General features: G+C 36.8%; 1 protein-coding gene across 1 annotated transcript in view; it reads right to left on the minus strand.

The window, feature by feature from the left end:
• The window catches only part of VAT1L (vesicle amine transport 1 like), a 54,055-nt gene that overhangs the window by 14,028 nt on the left and 15,611 nt on the right, over positions 1-24,416 (minus strand). Inside the window, exons 4-7 of the mRNA XM_048068912.2 lie at positions 18,737-18,879; positions 17,680-17,783; positions 16,356-16,411; positions 14,530-14,724 (exon numbers count right to left, since the gene is read on the minus strand). Of these exons, the coding sequence (XP_047924869.1) occupies positions 14,530-14,724; positions 16,356-16,411; positions 17,680-17,783; positions 18,737-18,879 (498 nt within the window). The remainder of the gene's footprint in view (positions 1-14,529; positions 14,725-16,355; positions 16,412-17,679; positions 17,784-18,736; positions 18,880-24,416) is intronic.

A 24,416-nucleotide genomic window follows, 5' to 3' on the forward strand; every position in this document is an offset into this window, starting at 1 on the left:
CTATTTAGGACACCTCAGGGGGTATTCAGGACTTCAGGAGTTAAAGGCTACCCTGTTGGTTAAAAGTGAAGTACTGTAGAAAGGACATCTCTATAAGACTATGTGAAAAAGTAGTTTTATAAAAGACTATAGAAAAGCCTGCAGAATGAGAAGGCAAGCAAATACTGGTTTGAACTAACCCAGAGCAGCTTCTTTCATTATCACTTGTTATTAAGATATGCTTGAAGAAAAAGGAAATCTTTTTGCAATGGCAATTAATAGAGTAAAAAATTACCTTATTACTTTCAAATTCAAGGGTGGCTTCTGAAGGGTAGTGATTTGGTGAAAAAATCTCTAGAACATACTCTAGAAGAAAAGCCACATCTTGTGAATCAAGATGAAGCTTTTGGGATCCAGCAGCAGAATTTCTTTTAGAGCAGCAATAAAGGCAGAACTCCTGAACCCAAATCCAAACCCAAATCTGCAGCAGTCCATCTAGTCGATAGCAAAATACAGTCATATCAACTCCAGGATGAGATAAGCCACTCTGAAGATGAGCACGGTGTTGTGTGGAAGGGACACAGAACTGTTGTGATAAAGTTTAAAAGTTCCCCATACCCACCGGCCATTGATCCCTCCTACCTCACACTTCTGGTTGCTGCTATATACCTGTGAGACTCCCGGCTGCTGCCTGACTCTTTGGGATTGCTGGCAGAAATTCAGGCAGCATGGTCCCAAATTTTACTAGGGAGATGGCTTTAAGCACATCGAAGCCCCACATAAAGGATTTTAGAACTGGTCAGCTTTATGGTCCCTTTCTCCATTCTGAGCAGTAACACATTTTATACTAAGCTACAGACAACTGTGTGTACAGGGATGCCCCAGCCACTCCTGAACTTTGGGATATTCAAAAGTGAAGTGGTTCACATTCCACTCCAGCAAGAGTCTGCTTTGGTCTGCAGCAGCAGCAGCAGCTCTTACACGGGAAAAGTCCTTTGGCTGCAAAGGAGCTTTGGCAGCTGCAGGCAAAAGAAGTAAACCCTTTGTATTTGGTTAAGATACAGCAGTCCCCTGCCTGAACAGAATTCACAGATAAAGTTCAGTTTGGTGTATTCCTGTACTCCATCACAACGTTTTCACAATTTATGGCATGAAATAATTTATGACATTCATTGCTAAGCAATTAAAAATAGATACGTTACTATTGATTATCAAGCTCTATCACATCAGTTTTTAAACCCTTGCCTAAGCCATGTAGCCTTGTGATCTCTGAAAAAATATTTGGAGGAAAACTGCACCAACCCACAAATATGCCTCATTTTTTCTCTTTCACATAAGCATGTTCTAAGAGTTAGAGAGTCATTAAACTCTCCCCCTCCACCACTCTCAGAAAATGCACCCTTAATTATAAGCATACCGCTTTGTGTATTGTCGTCTTTCTAATTATAATGCCTAGACTGCAGAAGGTGAATGTTGTTGATTTCCTCTGCACAGCCTTGCAGCAGCAATCCCGTCTGCTTACTTCTCTGTGGGAATCTGGCAAACAGAGATCTCTCTTCACACACAAGTGAAAGATCAGAGACAAGCTTTCTGGAATTATATTGTTTCATAGCCATATGAGAACTCCCAAGTCTGAAATATTTCCAGAACCACAGCATTTCACGTGGCCTGTCTAGACATCTGCAGAACACTCTCCAGAGACTGAAGAATCTTTTTCACCATATTCTGCACTGCCTCTGACAGCGAACTAGCTGCAAGGTGTTCCAAGTCAATGCATGTCTTACTCTGCCTCTGGGCAAATGGACACAAACATTGCCACTTTGGGAAAAAAAAAATCAGCTTGCAAATTATTATGTGATTCTTGGACATGTGCTAATTCTATCATTTTTGTACATGTACAGTTATACCAGAATATAACTGAAATATGAAGGACTAGGTTTTGCTGAAGAGACTTTCTGAGCAACACTTAGGACTGTCTCTTTTTTGTCCTGCAGTAATTAAGGATTGTTGACTACACATTGCTTTCTTCTACTTCTTGAACCTTGTACTAAGATACTGTCTCATGAAAACATATGCTGCTTCTCCTACTCTTCCCGAATGGGAGACGATTCTTTTTGGGAGTCAAGTGCAAAACCTGTTACCTGCATCACTTCTGCCATTGTAACTTTTCATCGTATTTTATAAATATTTCAAGGGAGTTCTGTACGTTTACTCCTGAAGACCTTAATCCTCAGACCCTTCCTTTCTAACGTTGAGCATTATTTCACAACATGGGATGGTTAAAAAAAATAGAAATTTCTGTAGTACCTCTGTCTGCTTATCCAGAGGAAGTTTGAGTATTTGTTTATTACTGCTATAGAGATGAAATAGTGGTCGATTCCAGAACTATGGTATCAAATATTCCAAAACTTAGGAACTAAACTTACTGGTTACAAAATACAGCAGACATTCAGTCTTCTAGACAATAAAGATGTAATCAGTAAAATGCCTTGACACTATCATTTCCAAAGTCTGGGAAGCTTCATATACAAATCCACCAAGTAGGATCAGATTACAAGAGCACGTTAATTTTGTGTCAAAAAACAACTCTGCTTTTTCATAACAATGGATTCTCTCCAATAAAATCCATCCCCAGTCAGTAAGCCAATTATGTAGGTTCTTGAATTTCATCAAGGTAAATACCAAAGGTCTCTGAAGATCCAAATGAGAAAATATTTCTCCTTTGTTTTCTTGTTTAAATTTTTTTGGTTTCAGAAAGTAGTACCATGAGAATTGCAAATCCAATTACTCATAAGTCATTGTCATATTTTTCCATTATTCAAGGAGCTCTCTAAGCCAGATCTGACCATTGTGTGCTGCTCCGTATCTTCATTAAAATTCTACTTAAGTAAAACCAAAAACCACAGATACATTAAATTGTAATATAGTTGTAATGTTAGACAGTATGACTCATGCTTATCCTTAGTTTGAGCTATATCAGTTTACAGTAAGATTGAAATCATTCATCTAGGTAAGATGAAAGATATTTGAGTTTATTTTGTTTACCAGTTGAGTTTTACAATGTATTTTTCAGTCCTATTTGCTTTATTAGTTGATATTTCTTTTGGCACAGTTAAAAATGTCTCCTTTGGAGACTATATTAAAGGTAACTCTGCATAAGTATTGTACCAACATGACTGATATAAAAATTGATTTAGCTTACAAGTTTAATGCCCATGTGTGAATGCTCATTCAGCTTTGCGTTACATTGACTGAAATCAAAATGCTATGTAATTCATAGCAAGGAAGCCAAAGCAGAAATGTTCATGTGATGCCACTGGTTCAGCTAAGACAGTTTCTAATCTAATTTAATTAAACTTGCATGTGTAGATGCACCATAATAATAATAATAATAATAAACTGTATAAAAATAATAAAATGTATAAATAAAAATGTAATAATAATGATAATAATAATAAAAACTGTAGCTGTATACTAGCTACAGTTCAGGAAAATAGGCAAGAACTTCAAAAACACACATTTTGCTAGCTGTAGGATAGCACAGCCTTACCTGTAGGAACTCTTACAGTTATCCTGGATGCTACTCGAATTGAAAAAAAAAAAAAAAACTTTTTTTTTTTTTTTTACTTCCACTAAAGAACTGAAAAGTTATGCCCATTCTCCTCAGGAAAGTTTAAGATCTTTAAGATATTTACCCAGGTTGTAACCATAACATATAATAGAGTAAAATTCAGATTCTTCTAAAGATTGGTGGGTTTTTGGCGATGGTAGGGAATTCACTTTTTTATACTAAACTGTACTTTATTATACTAAACCAAATGGTCATAAACAAATATTTGGAGTTGCCTGTGATAACCTGAGGCCTAATTTCTTACACATATGGTCTACATTTTCAAATGCATGCACTTTAATGCCAAATTCAGAAACTGAACATTGATACTCAAACCAGCATATTCAGTAAAATCAGAACAGCTGAAAGTCAGTTGCTCAACTGACGATCTTATATTATGCTGCTTCATTTTAGTACGATTTTCTTTAAGTCAGTGAGCATAACATATGGATTTGCCCTACAAAATATCTTTATGTTCAATCACTCACAGCAAGCTATTTATATGGAAACCTTTTAGTATCAACTCAACATCTGCTTTGCTGCCTTGGTGTTAATTTATATCATTATCTGTCGTGAGCAATAATATCATTATGAAACTGCAATACCAAATAAAACTCTCAATTATAACATTAGCATTGGATTATATTATTCTAAGAGATGTCTTTAAGCCCAAGAGTAATGTTGCTTTTAAAACTTGTCCTTGTTTAAAATGACTGAAAAGAATTTATGAGCCATTTTCATTAGGTGAGAACGTTCATCTTGATTAATGATTGTTGTTCGCTAACATAAAGTTATTTAAAAATTTGGTTTTGCTGACGGAAATAATTTTTCTTTAGCTACTATTACACAGATACACTAATAAACAGATCCTAGAAGAAAAACCAGAATGTTCCCTTTAGAAAGATATTTCTAAAACCAAAAATACCTAATTCATTTCTATTACTCACATTTTGTATGTCTACTGACAGTTAAACATCCTCTAATACAGCTAAAAGCTTGTTTACCTTATCTCTTTATAGGCCAAACATCCAAATAATAATAATAATAATAAAGAACAAAATCAGAAAAATGTGAGCTAAAATATACTGAAATGCAGAAAGCATATTATCTACTGATGTTTCTCACCGTAGTAATTTTGCAGTCTCACAAATCGTTTCATTCTCTTCTGCTCTATTTATCTTTTTGGTCACTATCAGCCATGGAAAATGGCCACAGGGATCACTGCTGGCAACAAAGCATCTTTCAGACAAAGCGGACTAGTACGTTTAAATATAAGGAGGTATTTTTATTCTTATCTCCCACTCCCTATTGAGTCTTTTTTATCTATCCTTGGATAGCTTTCTAGGCATTCTTTAATCAATGAAGTATTAGACTTGTAGATTATTGGAAAATAAAAAACAAACAAAAAACCTAGTCTGATCTACTGCAAATCAGAGGCCCAAACCTCATAAGAAATCACCAGGGATTCTCTTCCTAGTCTGAAAATGGGAAGGTTTCAAAGGCAAGGGGAGACTGAATTATTTGTATTTTATGTTGTGCCACTCAATGATGACATCTCTCAGCTCTCTCAACGTTACCAACTAGACTTCAGTATTTCTAACTCATTTTTTGTTGTTTTGTTTTTAAAAAAATCCTTATCACCTGGGAAAATAGGCTTTTCAAAAATTTGAACAGAGACCAAAAAGTTTCTAAGAGAATGAAAACAATCACTAACAAACCTTCACACAAACATCAGATTGCTCCTTCACGATACTCTGGGAGAAAAGCTGAATTTCTCACAGCAGCAGTCCATGCCAGTTCAACTTCAACAACTGAGAGCTTGCTTTCTGAACTAATTAACAAAGAAGTGTGAGTGGCATTTTCTGACACATAGAAAAATCCTAGGTTCCATTCATAGGCTTTGAGGCTTAAACTAAGCACACTAACAGTTTACAACACAAGAATGATATAGCATCTCAATGTGCCTTTGAAAACTTAGTGTCTAATATTTTTCCCTTTGGTACCTGCTTTTTACTTAGTTTTTCGTCCATGGCATCCAACAGTCAGTTCTCTGAGTGACAGAAAACACTCACTGAGTTGGTATTACCAACTCTACAGAGCAGGAGATAAAGGAAACTTTCTATGAGATTCCATTTAAAATTATTTCTACTGGTGGATGTAATGTATTGGCATACATTTAATCAACCTTTTTGTAAGAGAAGGCAGGCAGATGTTTCATTGCCATTATTCAGTAGAAATAAAAGGGAATGGATTGCAGCACATGTTTAGATCGGGGTATAAAACATGCAGCTTTTGTTCTCTAATACTTCATAAATTAAAAATTCCAGAAATTGTTTTCAAATAGGAAAAAGCCTCCATGAAACCGTTTTCTTGACTCTTGAGAATAGCTTAAATTCTATGACACAGACAGTAAAAGTGAATTGTACAGCAAACATGCTTGAGTCAAATACTCAAGATAAATACAGAAGAAATAATACTCTTATCTCTCATAGTTCTGTCCTTGATGTCTAAATATATCCACTTTGCTTTGGTAAAACTCTCCCCCAGCTAGGACTCTCATTACTTCCTTGCAAGGGTACAGTATGTCAGTTTAATACACAGGGACTGTGTGCCAATTTATTACTTTAAAGCCAGCTAATGGATTTCAGTAAGCAGACTACTCTTGTAAAATATTGCTTCTTCACAATAATTAATCAGCCGCTTGCTCCATTTAACAGGTTTGTTCTTATTTTCTCAAATAAGTGACAAACTAGTTTAACCCGTATACAATCTCCTGTTTCTAATTTAATTAACTGGAAGCATGTGACTAGTTTATCTTTAATAGTGCACATTTTCTTCAGGGGAATCTATCAGTGCTTCCTATGTTATTTTCCTCTGAGTGCTTTTTTTTCCCTCCCTCACATTATCCATCAGGAACTGAGTCTACATGTTGTTTTCCTTCGGCCTGCAGTTACAGCAAGCTATTATCTCTGTGGCACACAAGGGCAAATAGAAATGACAATCTGTCCTGACCCAAAAACACGTATCATGACTCACCACTGTACTTTCAATTTCCAGTGTCTCATGGCTTCTAGAAAAGTATTTTCGGCCTCTGTATCTCCATAACTAATTAATTCTTAGCACAGCACTTATCAGGTAGATTAGAAACGTGCTGTATCTGCGGGCTGTGTTTATGTTAATTGAAAGTGTTTTAGTCTCACACTAGTCTGATTCGGTGTTCAAATATTGCTGTTACAAAGGTTAGAACCTATGTTCATCAGAAATATTGCCAAAATGCTTTTCCATGTCTGGTACTTCATTCCGAAACATTAAGATCTGGTTTCCCTGCAACTAAAGAGCTGACTGAGATTTGGTAGAATTCTGGGATTGCAGCCCCAACAAATGCTTTGAATCACAAAGGCTCTCAGTGATGCTAAGACACAGCCCAGGGGCTTGGTTGTTAAGGGACATAACTGGAAATTAAAGAATTCAAGCTGATCTTTCCACTAACGTGCTACATGACATCAGAGAAATGAAGATATGCATCATGTATCTTTTGTTATCCATCTATTTAAAGAATAGTCTAGTATGAATATTCTCTGCATGCATAAAGCAACATTCTGAAGACTCTAGAAGGCAAAATTGCTTGTTTATACACACAGGTATTCAACTGGCAGGCTAGACAAAGCAAACAATTTCAGAAGCTCTAAAGAAAAAAAAAAAGAAAAGAAAGCAATGAACTAAAATAAATTACTTGTTTAATTAGATTCCATTCATGTAGCTTGAATTTCATGCAGTTTATGAATAATATATAGCAATTGAAAATAATTGACTTCTGCTTACATATTTAACTGACTCGACAAGTGAAGTATGAGTTTCCTAAAACAGCTCATTTACCCAACCTGATTTTGTGCTAATCACAGCTAATGTCATGTATCTGAGGCGTTATTATGGACCCATATCTAAGTCTTGTCTTGCTTCTTTCTATCTCACTCTTCTAATAAAATCATAGTCATGTTACATTGCTATCAACAGCATATAAAGCCAAAGAGAATACTGGGTTACGTTGTCACTTAGTGATAAAAGCTAGGAAGGGCAGAATAAATTATGAAGTAATATAAGTCCTATTAAACAGCACTAAGTGGGGAAGAAATCTAAATGAAATGTTATAGGCATTTGGTAAGAACTTAATAATTCACATAAGAGCAGCAAGAATTCCATGATCAGGTATGCACAATGTTTTAGAGGGAGAAAAAAAAAAAAACAACACAGTACCTTACTGATCCCCAGTACTTTCACGGTATATATTTTCCTCCAAGGTATATTTTACTCCTCTATGCATATTGCACTGATATTACTTGGAGCTTTAATTAATATTTACTTAAGATAAGCATCTTGGGAACAAATTATTTGCAGAGTCTTTATTAAAAATCACCTTATTCATGGCTCCATTTTCATTCATTTAGAACTTGTGCTCATTACACTTAAATGCTGCTGAAGTAAACTTTAAGTGGAATAGCTTTCCCTTACCCTAACTTTGAAAATTTGGTCGTTAACTGTGCATAATTTAATCATCAACACAGAAGCAAGCTGCCCTTAGTAATTCACGTTTTTCTTCTCAGTGTGCCTTTCTCTCATTTATATTTTGAAACCTACTGCAACAGTACAACATAGCTTCTTGCAAGATCTGATATGTGCATGAAGCCTGTATTAAACTTGTTGTGTTGGATTTGTTTGTACACAGAGAAGCAAGGGTGATGTACAGATAAATCACCTACCTTTACTTTGATCTATGGATGTTTACTTTATACAGTCAAAGGGAACAGAATCTCACGCATAGGAAGAACAACGATCTATGGCAGTATCACAGGACACTATACATGCATAGCTGATACCTGCACACCAGGAAAGCAGTTCATGAAAAACTGCAGTTGAAGCACTGTCAAAGAAATATTTGTGGTATCAGAACAAGCAGACTTTGTGCGTTCTAATGCAAGAGAAGCAATTACAGAAAAGGAGACATTGATATGTTCGTAGGAGTTTTCACATAATTAGTTTTCCTCTTTCTCTGATATAATACTGCAAAATAAGTTGTTTTATGCTTATGGAAGAATGATCCTTTTGTTTATTTCGTGGTGTGTTAATGCTTTGGTTATTAATGAACTTTCATTTTTATCATATTACTCTAGATTACTTTGCATACCTTGAAGAAAAAACGCAGGATGTAAATGCTATATTTGTAAATGCTTTTGGCAGAACAGAAGGCATAGTTTCTTCAGGTGAAGAATTTGTTTTCATCTAGCATATAAAAGGGAAGAAAAAAAAAAGCCTGCACAAGCCACTATTATACTGTAACTACAAAAAAAGAAAAGCACAAGATGCCGTTTAGTATCTATAACAAGGTGCCAGCCTGATCTGGTATTATCAGATTATCCTCTTAATATGTTAAAAGTAACTAATGGGTCAGTTTTCTCTCTGTCTTACTACACTGACGCATGAAAGGCATGACTAGCTTTTGATTAAATTACAGACTCTGGTTTTGAGGGGAAGGTGAAGGGTATCACTCTTTCTGCTAGCACGAACAGATTTGTTTTTTGTCCTAGAATACTGTTGATAACTAAAAGCATGCATTGTAATTTATGCCAGAGGATGCATTCAGTAGAAAAAGAGATTTACAATACCTGAATCCTTTGAAGCCAGAGGGCAGTGCTAAAAACAGACATACTGTGGTAGCTCTGCGCCACACCCCCCCCCCAAACATAGTATGAATTCTGCATGAAAGTGTTCTTTTGTCCTCTTTCTCACCTCACAACTTGGTAAAACTGTGATATTAGATGTAAGGTTTCTACTGTTTTCCTTTGCATGCTAGTAACATTGAAAGCTAATGCAGAGAATGGAAAGTATGTGAAAACAGAAACATATGAGGAAAATTATTCTTTTAAAGGAAAATATGGTATCAGCAGGTATTCTGTAATGATACTACAATGTGATCAGTTGCACTGCATTCCCTTCAGGTTTAGATTCTTAAACACAGCTTGATTTTGTCTTAGTAATTTACTACAGTGAAAAGTTCTGGCTTCAAGACAAAGGAATCTCACTTATATATAAAAGTATATATATTTACAGATAGCTAGACCTTATAATGATTCAGGATTAAACAAAAAGTGAGGCTGAGGGTGCAGTGATCCTTACAAACTAAATTAATGTGCCCCCTTCCACTCAAAAACATTCTGTGCAGTGACCATGAGGCACAGGAATTAGAGTCTGTGGAGGCTGATCCATAAATGCATGCAGTGCCTTGATTCCACTGATTTCAATCACAGCTGAGTGCCAAAGTATATTCCTAGACCTGAACTACGGTTGTTGCATTACTATTTTCTATGTAAGGAGTTACTGAAGACATTAGTACATCACCACTACAAACCAATGACACGGAGTAACATTCAGTGCCTTCTGCCAGGTAGCAGCCTGATCTAGTAATATAATAGTAGTATTATCCTCTTACCTTTTTTTAAAAAAAGACTAAGTAATCACCCCATTCTATAGGTTTCAGGCTTATCATCATTCTTACTGACCCTAAAGCCATACAAGTCTTTGATGCCTTTATTACTATATAAACAGCACACTCCTTTAAATCATTTCAGACAGAAGAATGCAGTGAATCCTTTGGTACACAAAACCAAACTGTAACAAAGATGTTTTTCCATAATCTCACTGTTCACCCATATGTACCAAAATAGCCCAGATCTGAAGACTTTCTGACACACTGAGTCATTTTTCAAGCAGGTAGCTCAGTGTGAGGAAAAGGGACCTATGGATAGTAGGAAAACACGGTGCATATTTTGCACTGTCACTTTCATGACTGGCAGTTCATGTGCAAGAATTCTTGGCAGTTTTGTTTTACATGTTATCAGTGCTACTTTTAACTGCTCTAAGTCACCTCGACGATGTGCTTATACCTTCTATCTCTACAACCTGTTCTACCTTGAGTATGTATTTTCTTTTACAACTACAAAAAAAAAAAAGAGAAAACAGAATTTTAATAGAAAAGTGCAGCATGTACGTAGTTATTCAATACAACAGATTTTTTATAAGAACCTTCAGTTTCCATTCTGCTTAATAATCTGGAATAATCTAATGCGTAGGGCTGAAAACTCACAGACCCTCAGGAGAATGCTAATTCATAAATACACGCTACGAATTGATCAGAACAAAGAGGAGTGACTAACTGCAAATTAAAGGTTAGATATGTAGTTACTGATAAAGAAACAACTGCAAATCTCAACAAGTATGCACTGAATACTAACGCTGTTTTAAACTCTGCTATTCCTACTGAAATGCAATCTTACCAGACAATCAACGTTTTACTACACAACAGTATTTTAAGTATGCACCATCTATAAATTATCAAGTCTTTTTAAACACTTGACCTTATAAAGAAATAGCTGCAAAACAGCGAGACTTCTCCATGGCAGCTGCTTTATTGTATGACTTTGTTCATCTCATAATGAGTAATTCCTGTTAGACTTCCATTTGGAAATCTCTGTGGATTTTGTCACTGTTTTTCTTAGTTAGATCTTTCTTGCATTAAAATCATAAAATGGCCCTACTGGCCTACTTAACATACTTTTCTTTATAGGCTTTATGGATGTAAGTTTGAGATAAAAAATTAACCTTTCTATGCCAACACCAACTGATAGTACACCAGTGCAAATAGTTTTACTCCACAGGAGTAGTCAGTACTCTAGAACTTGATCTCCCCTGTGTCAGCAATAATCTGAAGCACAGAAGAAAATGAAGTCACCTCCAATTCCATCCAGAATGATTTCTGTCCCACACTCCCTTCAGTCAATTGCTAAATTTATTTAAGCAGACTATACTGAAAAGGCAGGGTAATCCTCATCCTAAAACAAAGACCAGTGAAACTAGGAGCCCTTTGATTGACCTCCATAGCTTTTGGATAGCGCCCTAAAACAGAAACACTGGATGGGATCATATCCTAATTAGAATGATCTCACTGAACAACGAAGATTTGTCTGTGTCAATGGCAGCAGTATCAAGCTAAGTCTACATAACAATTCTCAAACACAAACTTGAATATTAATTGGCAATCACCTAGTCATCACTTTATGTGCTCTACAACTTGACAGAGAAATGGGCATCTAGCAACTTTCTCTATACCCCATATTACTGCCACTTGAAACACATTAAAATGCAATACCTCATTCCAATTACAATATTCTATAATCAGCACAATCTTACAAACTTAAATTGTGTAATCCTGCAGAAACTATGTAAAAACAGATGCTGTTCAAGAAATTATACCAGGCCTTTACAGCAATTAAATGTTTTTTTACCATTCATGGGGACCTATTACAATGGCTGCAAACCTTCCTCTGACCGTTTTCATAAGGCCTAGAACATAAAGCTCTGAATTTTGGGCTTATCGTACAGCAAGTTGTCCTGTGGCAACCAGCCTTAAGCAGCAAAGAGGAACACCACTCCAGATATAACATCCTCTTCTAAAGACTGCAAAGATGCTTTTCAGCACTGATACACAGATGACCATTGCAACTGATACAGGACTGAAAAGATAAATGTTTGTATTGTAATATAGTTTTGAACAAAAAGCAGGTGCCTTCCATGCTGGCTTTAGAGAATCTGCATTCATTTATGAATTTCCAGAAAGAAGAAATACATGAGAACAAACACAGATGCAGAATGAATAAAGAAGGTAAAGAGGCATGATAGAGATATGTCTTTCATATATAGATCAAAACTTTTAAGTATGTGATGACATAAATAGGTGATGAATATTATTAAACATTTGGAAAGGTGTCCCATGGTTAAGTCTCCTCTGAGATTTTTCCTTTTAATATTTTTTTATGTCACTTACAGGATTCAAGCTTAACTCTGGGAGACAGTTTCTAGTCAGAGGACAAATGACTCTCCTGTGATCCTTTGAAGAGAGTGACATTCTGCCACAGAAAACTATTCAAATCATTCCTTTTCAAATGCCATGCAGGGAGTACACATTTCTGCCGCTCTCTAGTCAAGCACAATTATTCTCAATGCTTGTGAGGGTCAGGAAATTTCCTCAGGAAACAGCAGTGGTAAAAATTGGTCATATTGATTTACTGTCTAATGAATAAGCCTGAGAACGGTCAAATAAAAGTGGACAGTTCAAGAAAATCAGGCTTACTCAACAGGAAATGAAAAGCAACTAAATATCAAACTGAAGGGTAGGACGATATACAGCTATGGAGTTAAATAATAAATAAATAAACAAACGATCTTTCAAAACAGAACAAAAATATATACCAACCTTTCCTAAGTCTGGTTCCATTTAGTCCTCAGCTATGATAGCAAATTTGTCTATGCATCATATTATCTTTATCTTGATAGTCCAACCTAAGTTATTTCCATACCCACAAAAATATATCCCCAAAACAATAATGCCCAGAATGAATAATAATTCAGTAATACTTTGCAATCAATTGAGGACACCTCTGGCACTGTTACATCCCTGAAGACACTAGCCAGTAATTTCCTTTGTAAATTGCCAGACAGCTCATGAAAAATGAGCGGGCGTGATAAATGAGTTATAGTTTTGTAGACTGCACTCTTTAACAGATGTATTTACACATTTCTCAATCTAATGGTAGGAATGGTGCATGTTACTGCCAAATGTTAGATGAAATGTTATCAAACAGAAGTCTCCCAGAAAATTCCCATCATGTTGACAATTAAGATTGGCCTGCCATGTATAACTTTTCACGTTTGAGCCCAAAATATCTTGATCACGGACACCATTACTATTTTAATGATCCTTTTCTTACTAATACCTGAAAAGTACCAGAACAAAAAAATAGTAGAATACCTCTCTTCAGCCTTGTGCCATTTACCTTTTTAAAACACTCTGTAAGATTATTCAATTCTGTGATTCTGTGAAAACATATCAAAAACCTGCATTTGATCACAGTTCTATTTTACACTGCTCTTCAAAGTGCTCTCCCTTTGACAGGGACAGAGCAATTTTGTCCTGCCTGAGCTCTGAGCCAGCTGCTCTTTATCACAACATCTGATTTCCCTTAAGTAGTTAGACTTGCATTTGGTGATAATTACCAAACAGCTGAATGCCACTCCCATGCCATGGGCTGGTAAGGCCAAGGTGTTATTTACTTGCCATTAGCGACAGTGCAGCCTTAGACAGACATTTTAGAGAGATTCCTTGGGGAAGACACAGATAAAGGCTTCCTGGTCAAAGTGTCATTCCTTTCCATTTTGCTGGAGAGGAACAAACAGAGTCCACATAGTGCTAGACCACCTGCATCTCCTGTACCACAAGAGGTGCCATGTTGGAGTACACTAGGAGCAGATGTAGTGATAGGATGGAGTTACTTACAGTTCCTTCACCAGCATGACCTGACGCAGTGCACACCTTCCTGCCATAAAACCTGGCCGAGGCACCTAGAAGCCCCAGAGCACCCTGCAATGCATCCTGCTCCAAGAACTGTCGCAGGCTGTGGAGTCCCACCACGCAGCCCAGGTATCTTACCTGCATCCATCACAGTGGTGGTTCTTTAGTGTCGCTTGAATAAGCAACAAGTTGGCCTCCAAACCCTGACCACAGACCATTCAGAACTATAATACATTAATACAGTATTTTGTTAAATCTGATGATTACTGTTTCCTCATGGATGCATGCTAATACAAGCTGATGTGTTCAGACACAGCCACTAGTTAGTCACAAGTTCCATGCACTTAGGAAACAGGAACAATTTTCTAAGATTGAAAAAAACACATTTTAATTAGTATTTTCAAGAATGTAGCACAGAATATTTGAAACTCCAGAAATATTTACTGAAGAAATGTGTGAATAACTTTTTAGAACTAATTTTACATCTAAAAATGTGTATATTCAAAAAAATCAACACGGGGAAAGAAATTTTTGCTCCTACCTCTTCCAAAGCCCATAATGAATCAACCACAGGCTTGATCTTCTTATTGTTATATAGATTTAGGAGTTTGTCCATTACACCCTTGATCAGGCCACCTCGATTCTGTTTGAAAAGTAGATTCAACAGAGAAAATCCAGCAATGACTTTGTTCTCCTCGTACAGCTTGATAGGATTTACCTTCTCAACCTGCCACCACTGGAAAGGAATAAACAGCAGCAGGTTTAGAAAAACACTCTTCAAGAACTGTACTAAAAAGTTGACAAAGAAAACTGTCTATGCAGATATGATACATGACTCATCTGTCAGTTCTCCAGTAAAAGCCAAGAGAAGCGGTAAGGATTTATTTAACAGGCAAAAAAGCAGGCAGCTGCTGACTGACATGCAGAAATAAAACACATTTTTGTTGTCAGGTTTTAGGACTTGGTGCTAGATATAAAGGATCTGGAACTCCCTTCTTAGATCTCCTGTCCTTCTTTGTTATTTCAAGAGAGCCACGCTAGTTTCCCTAACCTTTGCAAGCAGCTGTTGACTATTCTCAAAAGGAAGCCATGCACTGCTAGCTTCCATTTGCTTTTCATCCATTATCACATTTGCCATTTTTAAGCATAATAGATCAGAAAATTATTTTATCTCATTTAAGCCCAAGAGCCTGAGATTCTGTTTTCTAGCAAGTTTTATTTGAATGCATCAACTTTAATTAACATTGATATAATTTTGATGAGTTAGTTTTGTGGTACTAATTATATAAATATAGAAACTACTTATACTCTATATGAAATTTTATGCATATGAAATTCATTTTATTGACATTTATTTACTCAATAAATACCAGTACTACCTGAAAATTTCAGTTGAAATTTATTTCCTTGGGCCAAGCTACCCTACAAATTATACACATCTGGATACGTTTATATAAATAGTAAAAAAGGCTGAGTAGTTAAGATTATCTTGATTTCATTCTCAAAGGTGTGACAATAACAAAGATTGTGCCACTATAACTATTAAGAAAATGCAGGAAGCAAAAAAACATACACGCTTTTGCTAGAGTCTTTGATTTATCTTGTTTTCAATTACATAGAGACTTTTGAAGTTAATTTCTCCTGGGAAGGGGTTGTTGCTGGAAGCTGTAAATGAGCTCTTGGCAGAAAGATTATATGATAGATATTCAGCAAAGACGTCTCCCTCTGTTTTTCTAATCTGAAGGAATTTCTTTCATACCTGGTTAAGTTATTTCTCTCTAGCAGTTTATTTGATATATTTGTCACCTTTACAGTTTCTAGAATTTCTGAGCAGATTTTTTTTTCAATACACTGAAAAAAAATTCTTTGAAATTTGTGTTTGTTGACATCGTCAACTAGAAAACAAATGTAACATCATAATCTCTTTGATGTTACTTGAACATGGAGACCTGAAAAATGCATTTCTGTATAGAACTAACTTTTGAAAAGCTGGAAATGACTGGCAAGCCCAGTCTTAAGAGAACTATCTCCTTTAATTCACTGCAGCGTTTTCAGAAATGAGGAACATGCAGGGTACGCTTGTCCATATCCATGGATATGATATTCTGCCGTAAGTGAATAAACAATGCAGTCTAGCTAAACTTAGCTGTGATAGGAGATACATGTCTGATAGCTAACAATTTAAATACGTACTGCACACAGCTCCAATTCCTGTCTAGCTGTCATATCAGAATAAAACATGTCACACCACATTGCAGTCATAAAACTTTTTAGCAATATCAGAAGTAACAACTTAATGGAGATGAAGTTCAGGAAAGACTGAAGTCAGAGGAAAGTAGAGCAGAATCACAGCACTAGAACACTTACTGATTTTGCAAAACTGAAGAAGCTTTTTGTCTCCCCAGTAACCATGTTAGATGAACCTGTAAAAGATGAGTACATAGACACACGAGTTAATACATGCTGACAAGCAGACCATTTATTATAGGTAGAATTGTTTCTATTCCAAGAAACTGTTTTCCATTTGCAAGAAAAAAAATTCTCCCCAGGTTGAAAAGGGATTAGTAGATGTCCTTTTACTTTGGGAATAAATAACAAAGAGGCCAAGGGACAGAACCCTAGAAGTTAATAGATATTCTGGGATGACAAAAACATAAACTATTAAATCTTTCAAAAGCAAGAACAGTTTCAGTGCTACTAGGCATTCTGACACCAAATCTCTTCTATAGCTCCCCATTTATTTCCAGTAAAATGCCATTAGTCTCAGACAAATAATTAGCACTGGTCACTACACAGATGTCCTCTCTTTCATCAACAGATACAGTTATCTGACTATCAAAGGCCTGACTACCACGTGTGAACATACATACATCGTACATTTTAACCTGCTAACAAATATAAAACAAATATAATGGCAATTCACTGGCAGGGACTTCATTATAAACAGGCAGCTTGTACGGTCCATGCAGATATTTAAGTCACAACATATTCTTTGTTACTGCCACTAGATGAAAGTCTAAGGAAGCAGGCATGCTTATCAGTGATGCCATTGCATTTTCCACTACAATACGGATGTGTTCTTCATTTGCAGAACTGAGCAATCCCTTCAGCTGTCTCCTACACACAGAGGCTTGGCTGACTGTGGTTCCACCATCAACAACATGGCAACCTGGCAGAACTGCAGGGACAACACGTTTACTGGGTATGTGATCACTCAATGTACATGATTAGAAATTTGTGAACAGAAACCTGAGCTTGAATTCCTCAAAGTCATGTTGAATAGAAACAATAGGTTTCCTCCTGAAAGCTTCCACTAAGTTCTCCTCCCACAAGAACTATGTTAAGAGTTTCCTTGGCCACAGAGCAATTCCTATGATGTGAGGAATGAGAGATCCAAGTTTGCTCCTACATTTCTCTTGCATTATCTAACATTTAACAATCTGAAACATACATTCATTTTCATTTGTTGGATTTATATTTTTATAGACTTTCTTTGTATTAGCTATTGTTTCTCAATAATTTAGTCCATGCTTATCTTCACTAAAATCCTTTACTGGAAATGGCTGAATTGATAAATTATCACATGGTAGCCACCTAGATACACGTCCAGTTTTGGAAGGGGTGATTTTAAGAGATTCTAAGCTTAGCAAAGTTTTAGTTTTGAAATATATACCTGGCTGTTTCCACTCACCATATAAAATGTAAGTCCCAAGTGGTTTAAGAAGACTGAGGCCTTTCCCAGTATTTTCTCCACACAGACAATCCAAAACAATATCTACTCCTTCTGTTGAGATTCTAAAAAGCAAGAAAGAAATCTCACTTTGCAATAGGAGACATTGCCATCATTGTGAGGAATGAAGAAGTTTGACAGGAAGTCTGTGAACTCTATTACCTTGGGGTGCCCCTTTGAGAAATTTCTTTGTCATGCCCAGTTAGATAACCTAGTATTTTGACAGATACGAGATGCAGGGAAAAACATTTTCTCTTATCTATCTGACAAGCAAAACAAAAAAGACATTTTTTTTCCTAAGATCTTCTTATTAATTCCAAAGTTTGCCACCTTTATCAACGTCAGTATCTAAAAGCAGTTAGACGGACTTGAAAACAAAGTATCTGAAAGCATGTAAATAGAAACAGAAGCACACAGGACTTCAGAAGGCAACAGGATGATTCTAATCTGAATGCAAACAAACAAAATCTAAGGATCTGAAATCAAAACAGACATCACATGCTGTGGTATCAGTCCCTGGCAGAAGGCAAAAACACAAGCAGATGGAATCATACCAGAAAATTCCTCTAAAACCTGGATAACTTACAGATCCACTGAAAAATTCTTACTCTGAATTGAGTACTCTTCTTACCTTGAATTGAGTACTGAATCTGAGCTACTACATATGCAGATTAGATGCAGTGAAGTAGTCTTCTGTTAGCATCTGTATTCTTTTCTACTGTGTTTAGTTTGCTGGCAGCAGACATCCAAGCATGAACATGGACAAACAAAGCTTATGTTGCTTATAAAGAAATATGGAGATGCTTGCTATTTTGTCTCCTGTAGTGCAGATCTAGACAGTTTTATATAGTATCTTTATTTTAATTCAGTTCCTGAACTCAAAAATGTGATCTCTTCCCATAAATATGATTAACCCAGTGTTTTTCATAGTATTATGTTTTTCATAGTATTATGCCAGTTGCTATGGGGAATATATATTTTGCCAGATACTACTTAGTGGGGAGGGAAAAAAGATTACCTTTTTATTTCTTGCACATAGTCTGCATTTCTGTCAAACAGGTGAGTTACTGAGTCTTTGATTGCTTCATGTTTGAAAGATGAAGCTGTTCCGAAAACAGTAACATTGGGAATAGTCGAGCAGAGCTGAGCAACAGCTTGACCCTGCAAGCACATCAGTATGTTAGTTCACTGACACAGAAATTGGTTGACAGACTTTGCAGTTACCAATTCACTCGTGACATGGCAAAATCCATCACCAAATATGTGCAAGCATTTCCCAAACTAATTTCTTACCAGTGCAATGCAATTCAGTCATAGGAAAAAATACACTTAAATCAAAAGGATATCCTGAAGACAAAGTAACTGCAGGAATAAAATTAAATTAATCTATCAAAATTGTATTAGAAAAGTGTTCTCCTTGTTCTCTTAACAAAGACAGTGTAATTTAAGGGAAATTATATTAATTTACAAGGAACACCAAAAATGATAACTGAAAGAGCACATCGGGAATATTTCTCGCTTTCTACTTTGCATTTTCCCCAAGGACTCATCAGTAATATCAGCACCTTATACCTCAGCTGCTTCCACGTGCAATTCTAACCTCCTCTGTTCACAGGAAGGCCTCACAGCACCTTATTCCAGAACAAAATGTCTGGCAGATAATGTGAAATGTACTTGGTTCTGCTGGTACTTAGATACAGCTTTTATTCTTCAGGTTTTTGTGGTCATAATACAGAAGGTCTAGTCGAGTCAGTGCACCATATACTGTTTCTCAGTGATCACAATTTCTTATAGTTGCAGTAGGTGAGAGCAATTTGGTGTGACAAATACTGCATAGTAAAGCAAATCTGTTTTACCTCGTATTAATAACAAAAATTACTACTGATGATTCAGAATGCAGGAATAGCCATGAGTCACACTAACAGGTTCATTTAGGCCAGTGCCCCATCTTCAAAAGTAATCCTTTGTTGAAGGGGAGCAAATGGCCTAAAGCTTGAACAGGGAAATAGTTCTCGAGTACATATCCTCTCAGCTTCCCCAGCGTCCACATTGTGAGCCTGTTCTTTTCTACCCTGATCTTGTAAGAAGTTCTTGCAGTATATAATACGCAAATTTCATGTCATGTTTTTAATTTCTGAGCTTTGAAACAGAACTGTTCCTTTCTAATACCACAAAGAAAATTACAATGCTGAAAAAGAGAAGTCATCTTGCTCCATGACAGGCAGGCCTGACTTCCTCCCATCTACACAAACATATACATGCATCCACTGACACACACAGGTATCACATCGCTATAACTACTCCTAAATTAGAGCAACTGGAACAAGAGCAGAAGCTTGTCAGGCTAGAAAAGGGAGCGTGCAAACTATTTGTACCAAAGCTAGCTTTTGCTCTACTTCACGCACGTATTCGCCCGAACTCATACAGGTGTCCCTTAGAATTCCAACTGATGTGGGTCAAATTCTGATGGAAGCATATTTGCAGGGATAGGCACGGAGTCAGCGAAAGGATTCTGTCTTCATGGCACACTCTTCCAGCCTGTGGTTTTCACAAGAGACAGATAACACTGAGATGCCTCTTTCTTCCTCAGAGCAAAAGTCCGTTTTCAATTCTAATCTTGCAAGCCCTCTGCATGCAGACAGATATCCAATGGAACCCAACAAGGGCAGTGTGCTCCTGTGAGCTTGCTGGATCCAAACTGCTCGAGACCCTTCACAGATTGACACATGGCCTCTGCAGCAACCTCCCTAAAGATGGAAGACTCTGTGTCTGGGCAAAAATCCAGTAAGGTCAATCAGATGCCACGTCAGTGTTTAAGTAGGAACTGGGGCACTGCAGGATTTGTGCCTTCAAATGTCTGTACTTTGCCTCTCCAGCTTCAGTCCCCAGAAAAATTTAACTTCTAAATTATAACCTGTAAGTGCACGAGGCTGAGAGAAGGGAAGTGCTGCTTTAAACACTGAGTCATCTGGATTTCAAAAAAGATCCTAAGAGGTCATTTCTTCCACAACCCTTATTATTATTATTATTTTACACTTAGCACACTAACAAACAGAAGATAGACCTCTGGTAGCCAAATTCTGCCTCTCATTGCAACCACATTGTTCCACTGAAGCTACTACGTTTACATGGATATGCCCAGAAGCAAGAAATGGCACAATGATTCTGAAAATGTCTGACTAAATTTAGCAGATTCTTACTTATATTTACAGCTAAAAGATTGTCATTTGTAAACTGTATGCATGACCAGTAAAATCATCCGTGGATAAACACATTTCAGTTCATTCCAACCAGAAACCCTGATTATTAGTATGTAAATACCAGTAATCAGTGCTTGGCTTTCATTTACAGTAGAATAATTGGATAATCCTGCATACCCTGGGGGTCTTGGCATCTTCCCATATAATGCTGAATGTAATTGCTAGTGACAGTCATCTAAGTTGAACATCTCAAGAGGAGAACAGTATTATTTTTATATGGTGGCATCCAGGAGTTTCAAATTGGTTTCCTACTGGGTTAGTCAGTAAACAGCTGTACAGCAAGGCACAGTTCTGCGATCTTGGGCAGGTACCAAGAGACAAAGAGAAGGGAGCAAGAGGAGGGATGCACTGTAATTCTTCCTTTACAAGTGAGAAATGGAAATAGCACAGCAAACTGAACAACATATCCAGTGGCTCAGAGAAACTTACAGCAGGACCCAGGTCTGAATGTTGATTTGTAGCGCGATAATCCAAAACCAAACATAAATGACCTATTCTTTTTAAAATCATCCACTATCTTCCTGGATTGGAATCCTTAATCTATTAGAAATCATAGGCAAATCTCTTCCTAAGGGGCCTCATCTCACAAGATATAATATCTTCTAGGAGCAGAAAAGGTTTCACTCTTCTCATGCTTCATTTCTCTATTACTTATTGTCTTAGTCTAAAGCCTCCAAAAATATTGTAACATAAAAATGAAAGAAAAAATAATCTGACTTTTGTATCTCTCCTTTTCTCAGCCATTTTCACTAGCAATCCTCTTCTCATTTTCTGTCTCTTCCAGAAAACCACCACCCACAGTAATTTAGATAAATCAGTATTTTATAATGTATGCTAGTTGAGTGAAATTCTGACATTATTGATCTATTCTCTAATTAGTTTTCTGCATTTTCAATCTAACTCAGGAAGACAAGGGATAATGAATGTATCCTGAATCAAAAACAGTGCATGTTTAAAAGGTCAAATATTAGAGTAGAAAACGTGTTGTTTTTCATCCTGCAGAAGATGATTAACATTTAACTAAATGACTGTCAGATAAATAGGAGAAATGCACAAAAAAAACACCACCTATTTTCTTCTTGACTCAAACTGGCTAGTTCACCCCCCACAGAGACAAGATTATCTAAAACCCCAGGTCAGAATACTTACTGTGGGTATTTAAAGCCTAAAACTGATTCATATGACCAATACTTTTATAATTGGATGAACAAGATCACTGAAGTATTTTGAGGCAATTCCATGAAACATTTTTCTACAGCTTTCTGAAGATCTTAACACTGAACTTCTTTCTGAAGATCTGACACTGGTTTGTACTAATTTTAGTGCAAAGTGGTCCTAATATTTGTATTTCAAAAATCTAGGAATAAAGGCTGATATTGGGCTTAGCATGCCTTCCTCCCCAAAGCCGGAGAACTGAACTCAACCTATGAACTCAAACGTTTCACTAATTTCTGTGGAATTCGACTAAGCTCCAAAACAGCACTGTGGCTATGCAAGTCGCTCTTAAGTCTCTTTTCTAATCCTTCAAGTCATTTAGCTACTTTTGGATTAGTACCTTTTGTTTAAAGGGCTATCCATGTTAGTTGCAAGTACGTGGGGTCCCAGTGCTCAGAATGCCCATGGTTCACAAATGAAGTATGCAAACGGAGTTCTGCAGCTGAAAGGAGGAACAGTCTCTTCCCAGGGCCGTGGAGGAGCAGGTGAGATCTCCATGCTGACTCCGGTCCCGCTGCACACTCTCACCCTGACCGCAGGGGCACACAACCACTGTCCTCTCCTTTGGATTCCAAAGCCATTCCCCTCGTAAAAACTGCTTTGTGGTAGAAACAGAAAAGGTTTTCTGTCTCCTCCCTGCCCCGACAAAACCACATCATCTCTATTACCCTTCAGCTTTCACCCAGATAGAGAAGCAGGCACCATGCTATCAGAAATAGTATATGAATAGTATATGAAAACCTTCAAAGGGGGTGTCTAAATAGATAGGCATTGTTTAAAACAAAAAAAATAAAGCTCTCCACACATCTGATTTTTTACACAATGTAAATTTCCACATACAAATACTAACTAGATGCTTCCTGAACCTGGGAAAATTCATAAATGGCAAAAAAAAAAACAACTCACTTGAACACTTAATTTTACTTTTAATAGGATTTAGCAGTCTTTGAATAAATTGATCGATTGCTTCACTGAAGTGATAGACATGGTTACAAAATATTTCCTTGAAATTGAATTAATCTGCTTTAACATCCATCTGTACACACACACAGACACACACGCGCTTATGCTGCTTATCATGCAGAACTCCACGCAGTGTGTCCTCAAAGAACTGCATAACTTGGATTGCAGCAGGAAATGAAGCATGTCTCCTAACACTGGATTTGACACTGGAGTCTTGCATCTCTCTAGCTTCAAAGTCTGTTTGATTGATTCCTTTTCAAGGGATCCTGTCTCTTTATAAAGCCAGTATGTTTAACCTAATCTAAACATACGATTATTACAGAATCTATTATAAATGGATACACTGCTATCTGTTTTAGTTCCAATAGAAAGATTGAAATTTCTTTACATTTCTTTGCTTTAAAATACAACTTTAAACCTGCAGGATTGGAAACTTCTCATACTGAGATAATCACATAAAAGAAAGGAAAAATAGTTAAAAAAAATAAAAATTAAACATTGTGTTCTGTTTACTTAAACAATTCAAAAGTAAAAACTAAACGTCATGGACATTGAAAAGTCAATATGAAAAGCATGAACAGAAGAAAACTTACTAATCTAATCATCTTATTAATACTAACTTAACACAGGTTGAAGTATAAACACAGAGCATAAGTTACTGACTTCCTGAAAGGGTCTGGCCTAAAGGCACAGGCCAGGCCTAGGTCTGGTGGCCCAGTTGCGTACTGACTGACAGCACTCACAGCTCAGTATTCTTTCATGAAAGCACCCTTTCTGCTCATTATATTTTGCTGTTGTAAACACTAAGCCCAACCTCACAGCCGAAGAGAACAAATGATCTAAAAGATACCACCCAGCAAAACGACATCTGTGAGAACCAACAGCATCACTAAGAAATGATTGTTTCCAGGGCATATTTTTGCAGCCCAGAGGTATTTGCAGCCCAAAGCCTACAATATTTTCAAAAATAATTCATACCTATTCTTGCACAAGAAACCTGTCTGGCACTGAATGTGAGCAGAATCCACACTTCCAAAGTGCTTTGATGCCACATAACCGTATTTGAAGGTGGTACAAAGTACACGAGCGTAGTAAGAAAACTGCAAGAGAAGACATCTACTGGCATCAAGGAAAACTTTTCTGTGGTGTTTGGAGAAGTCAGCTGCACTTCCTGAAGGTGCTATTTTTCCAGTTATAGCAGAGGAAATTGGAAACCAAACACTCAGGTGAACATTGCAGAGTGGACAAGCTGAACAAGCA

This window comes from Anser cygnoides, chromosome 12 (genome assembly GCF_040182565.1).
Source record: "Anser cygnoides isolate HZ-2024a breed goose chromosome 12, Taihu_goose_T2T_genome, whole genome shotgun sequence".
In the NCBI taxonomy this organism is placed as follows: domain Eukaryota; kingdom Metazoa; phylum Chordata; class Aves; order Anseriformes; family Anatidae; genus Anser; species Anser cygnoides.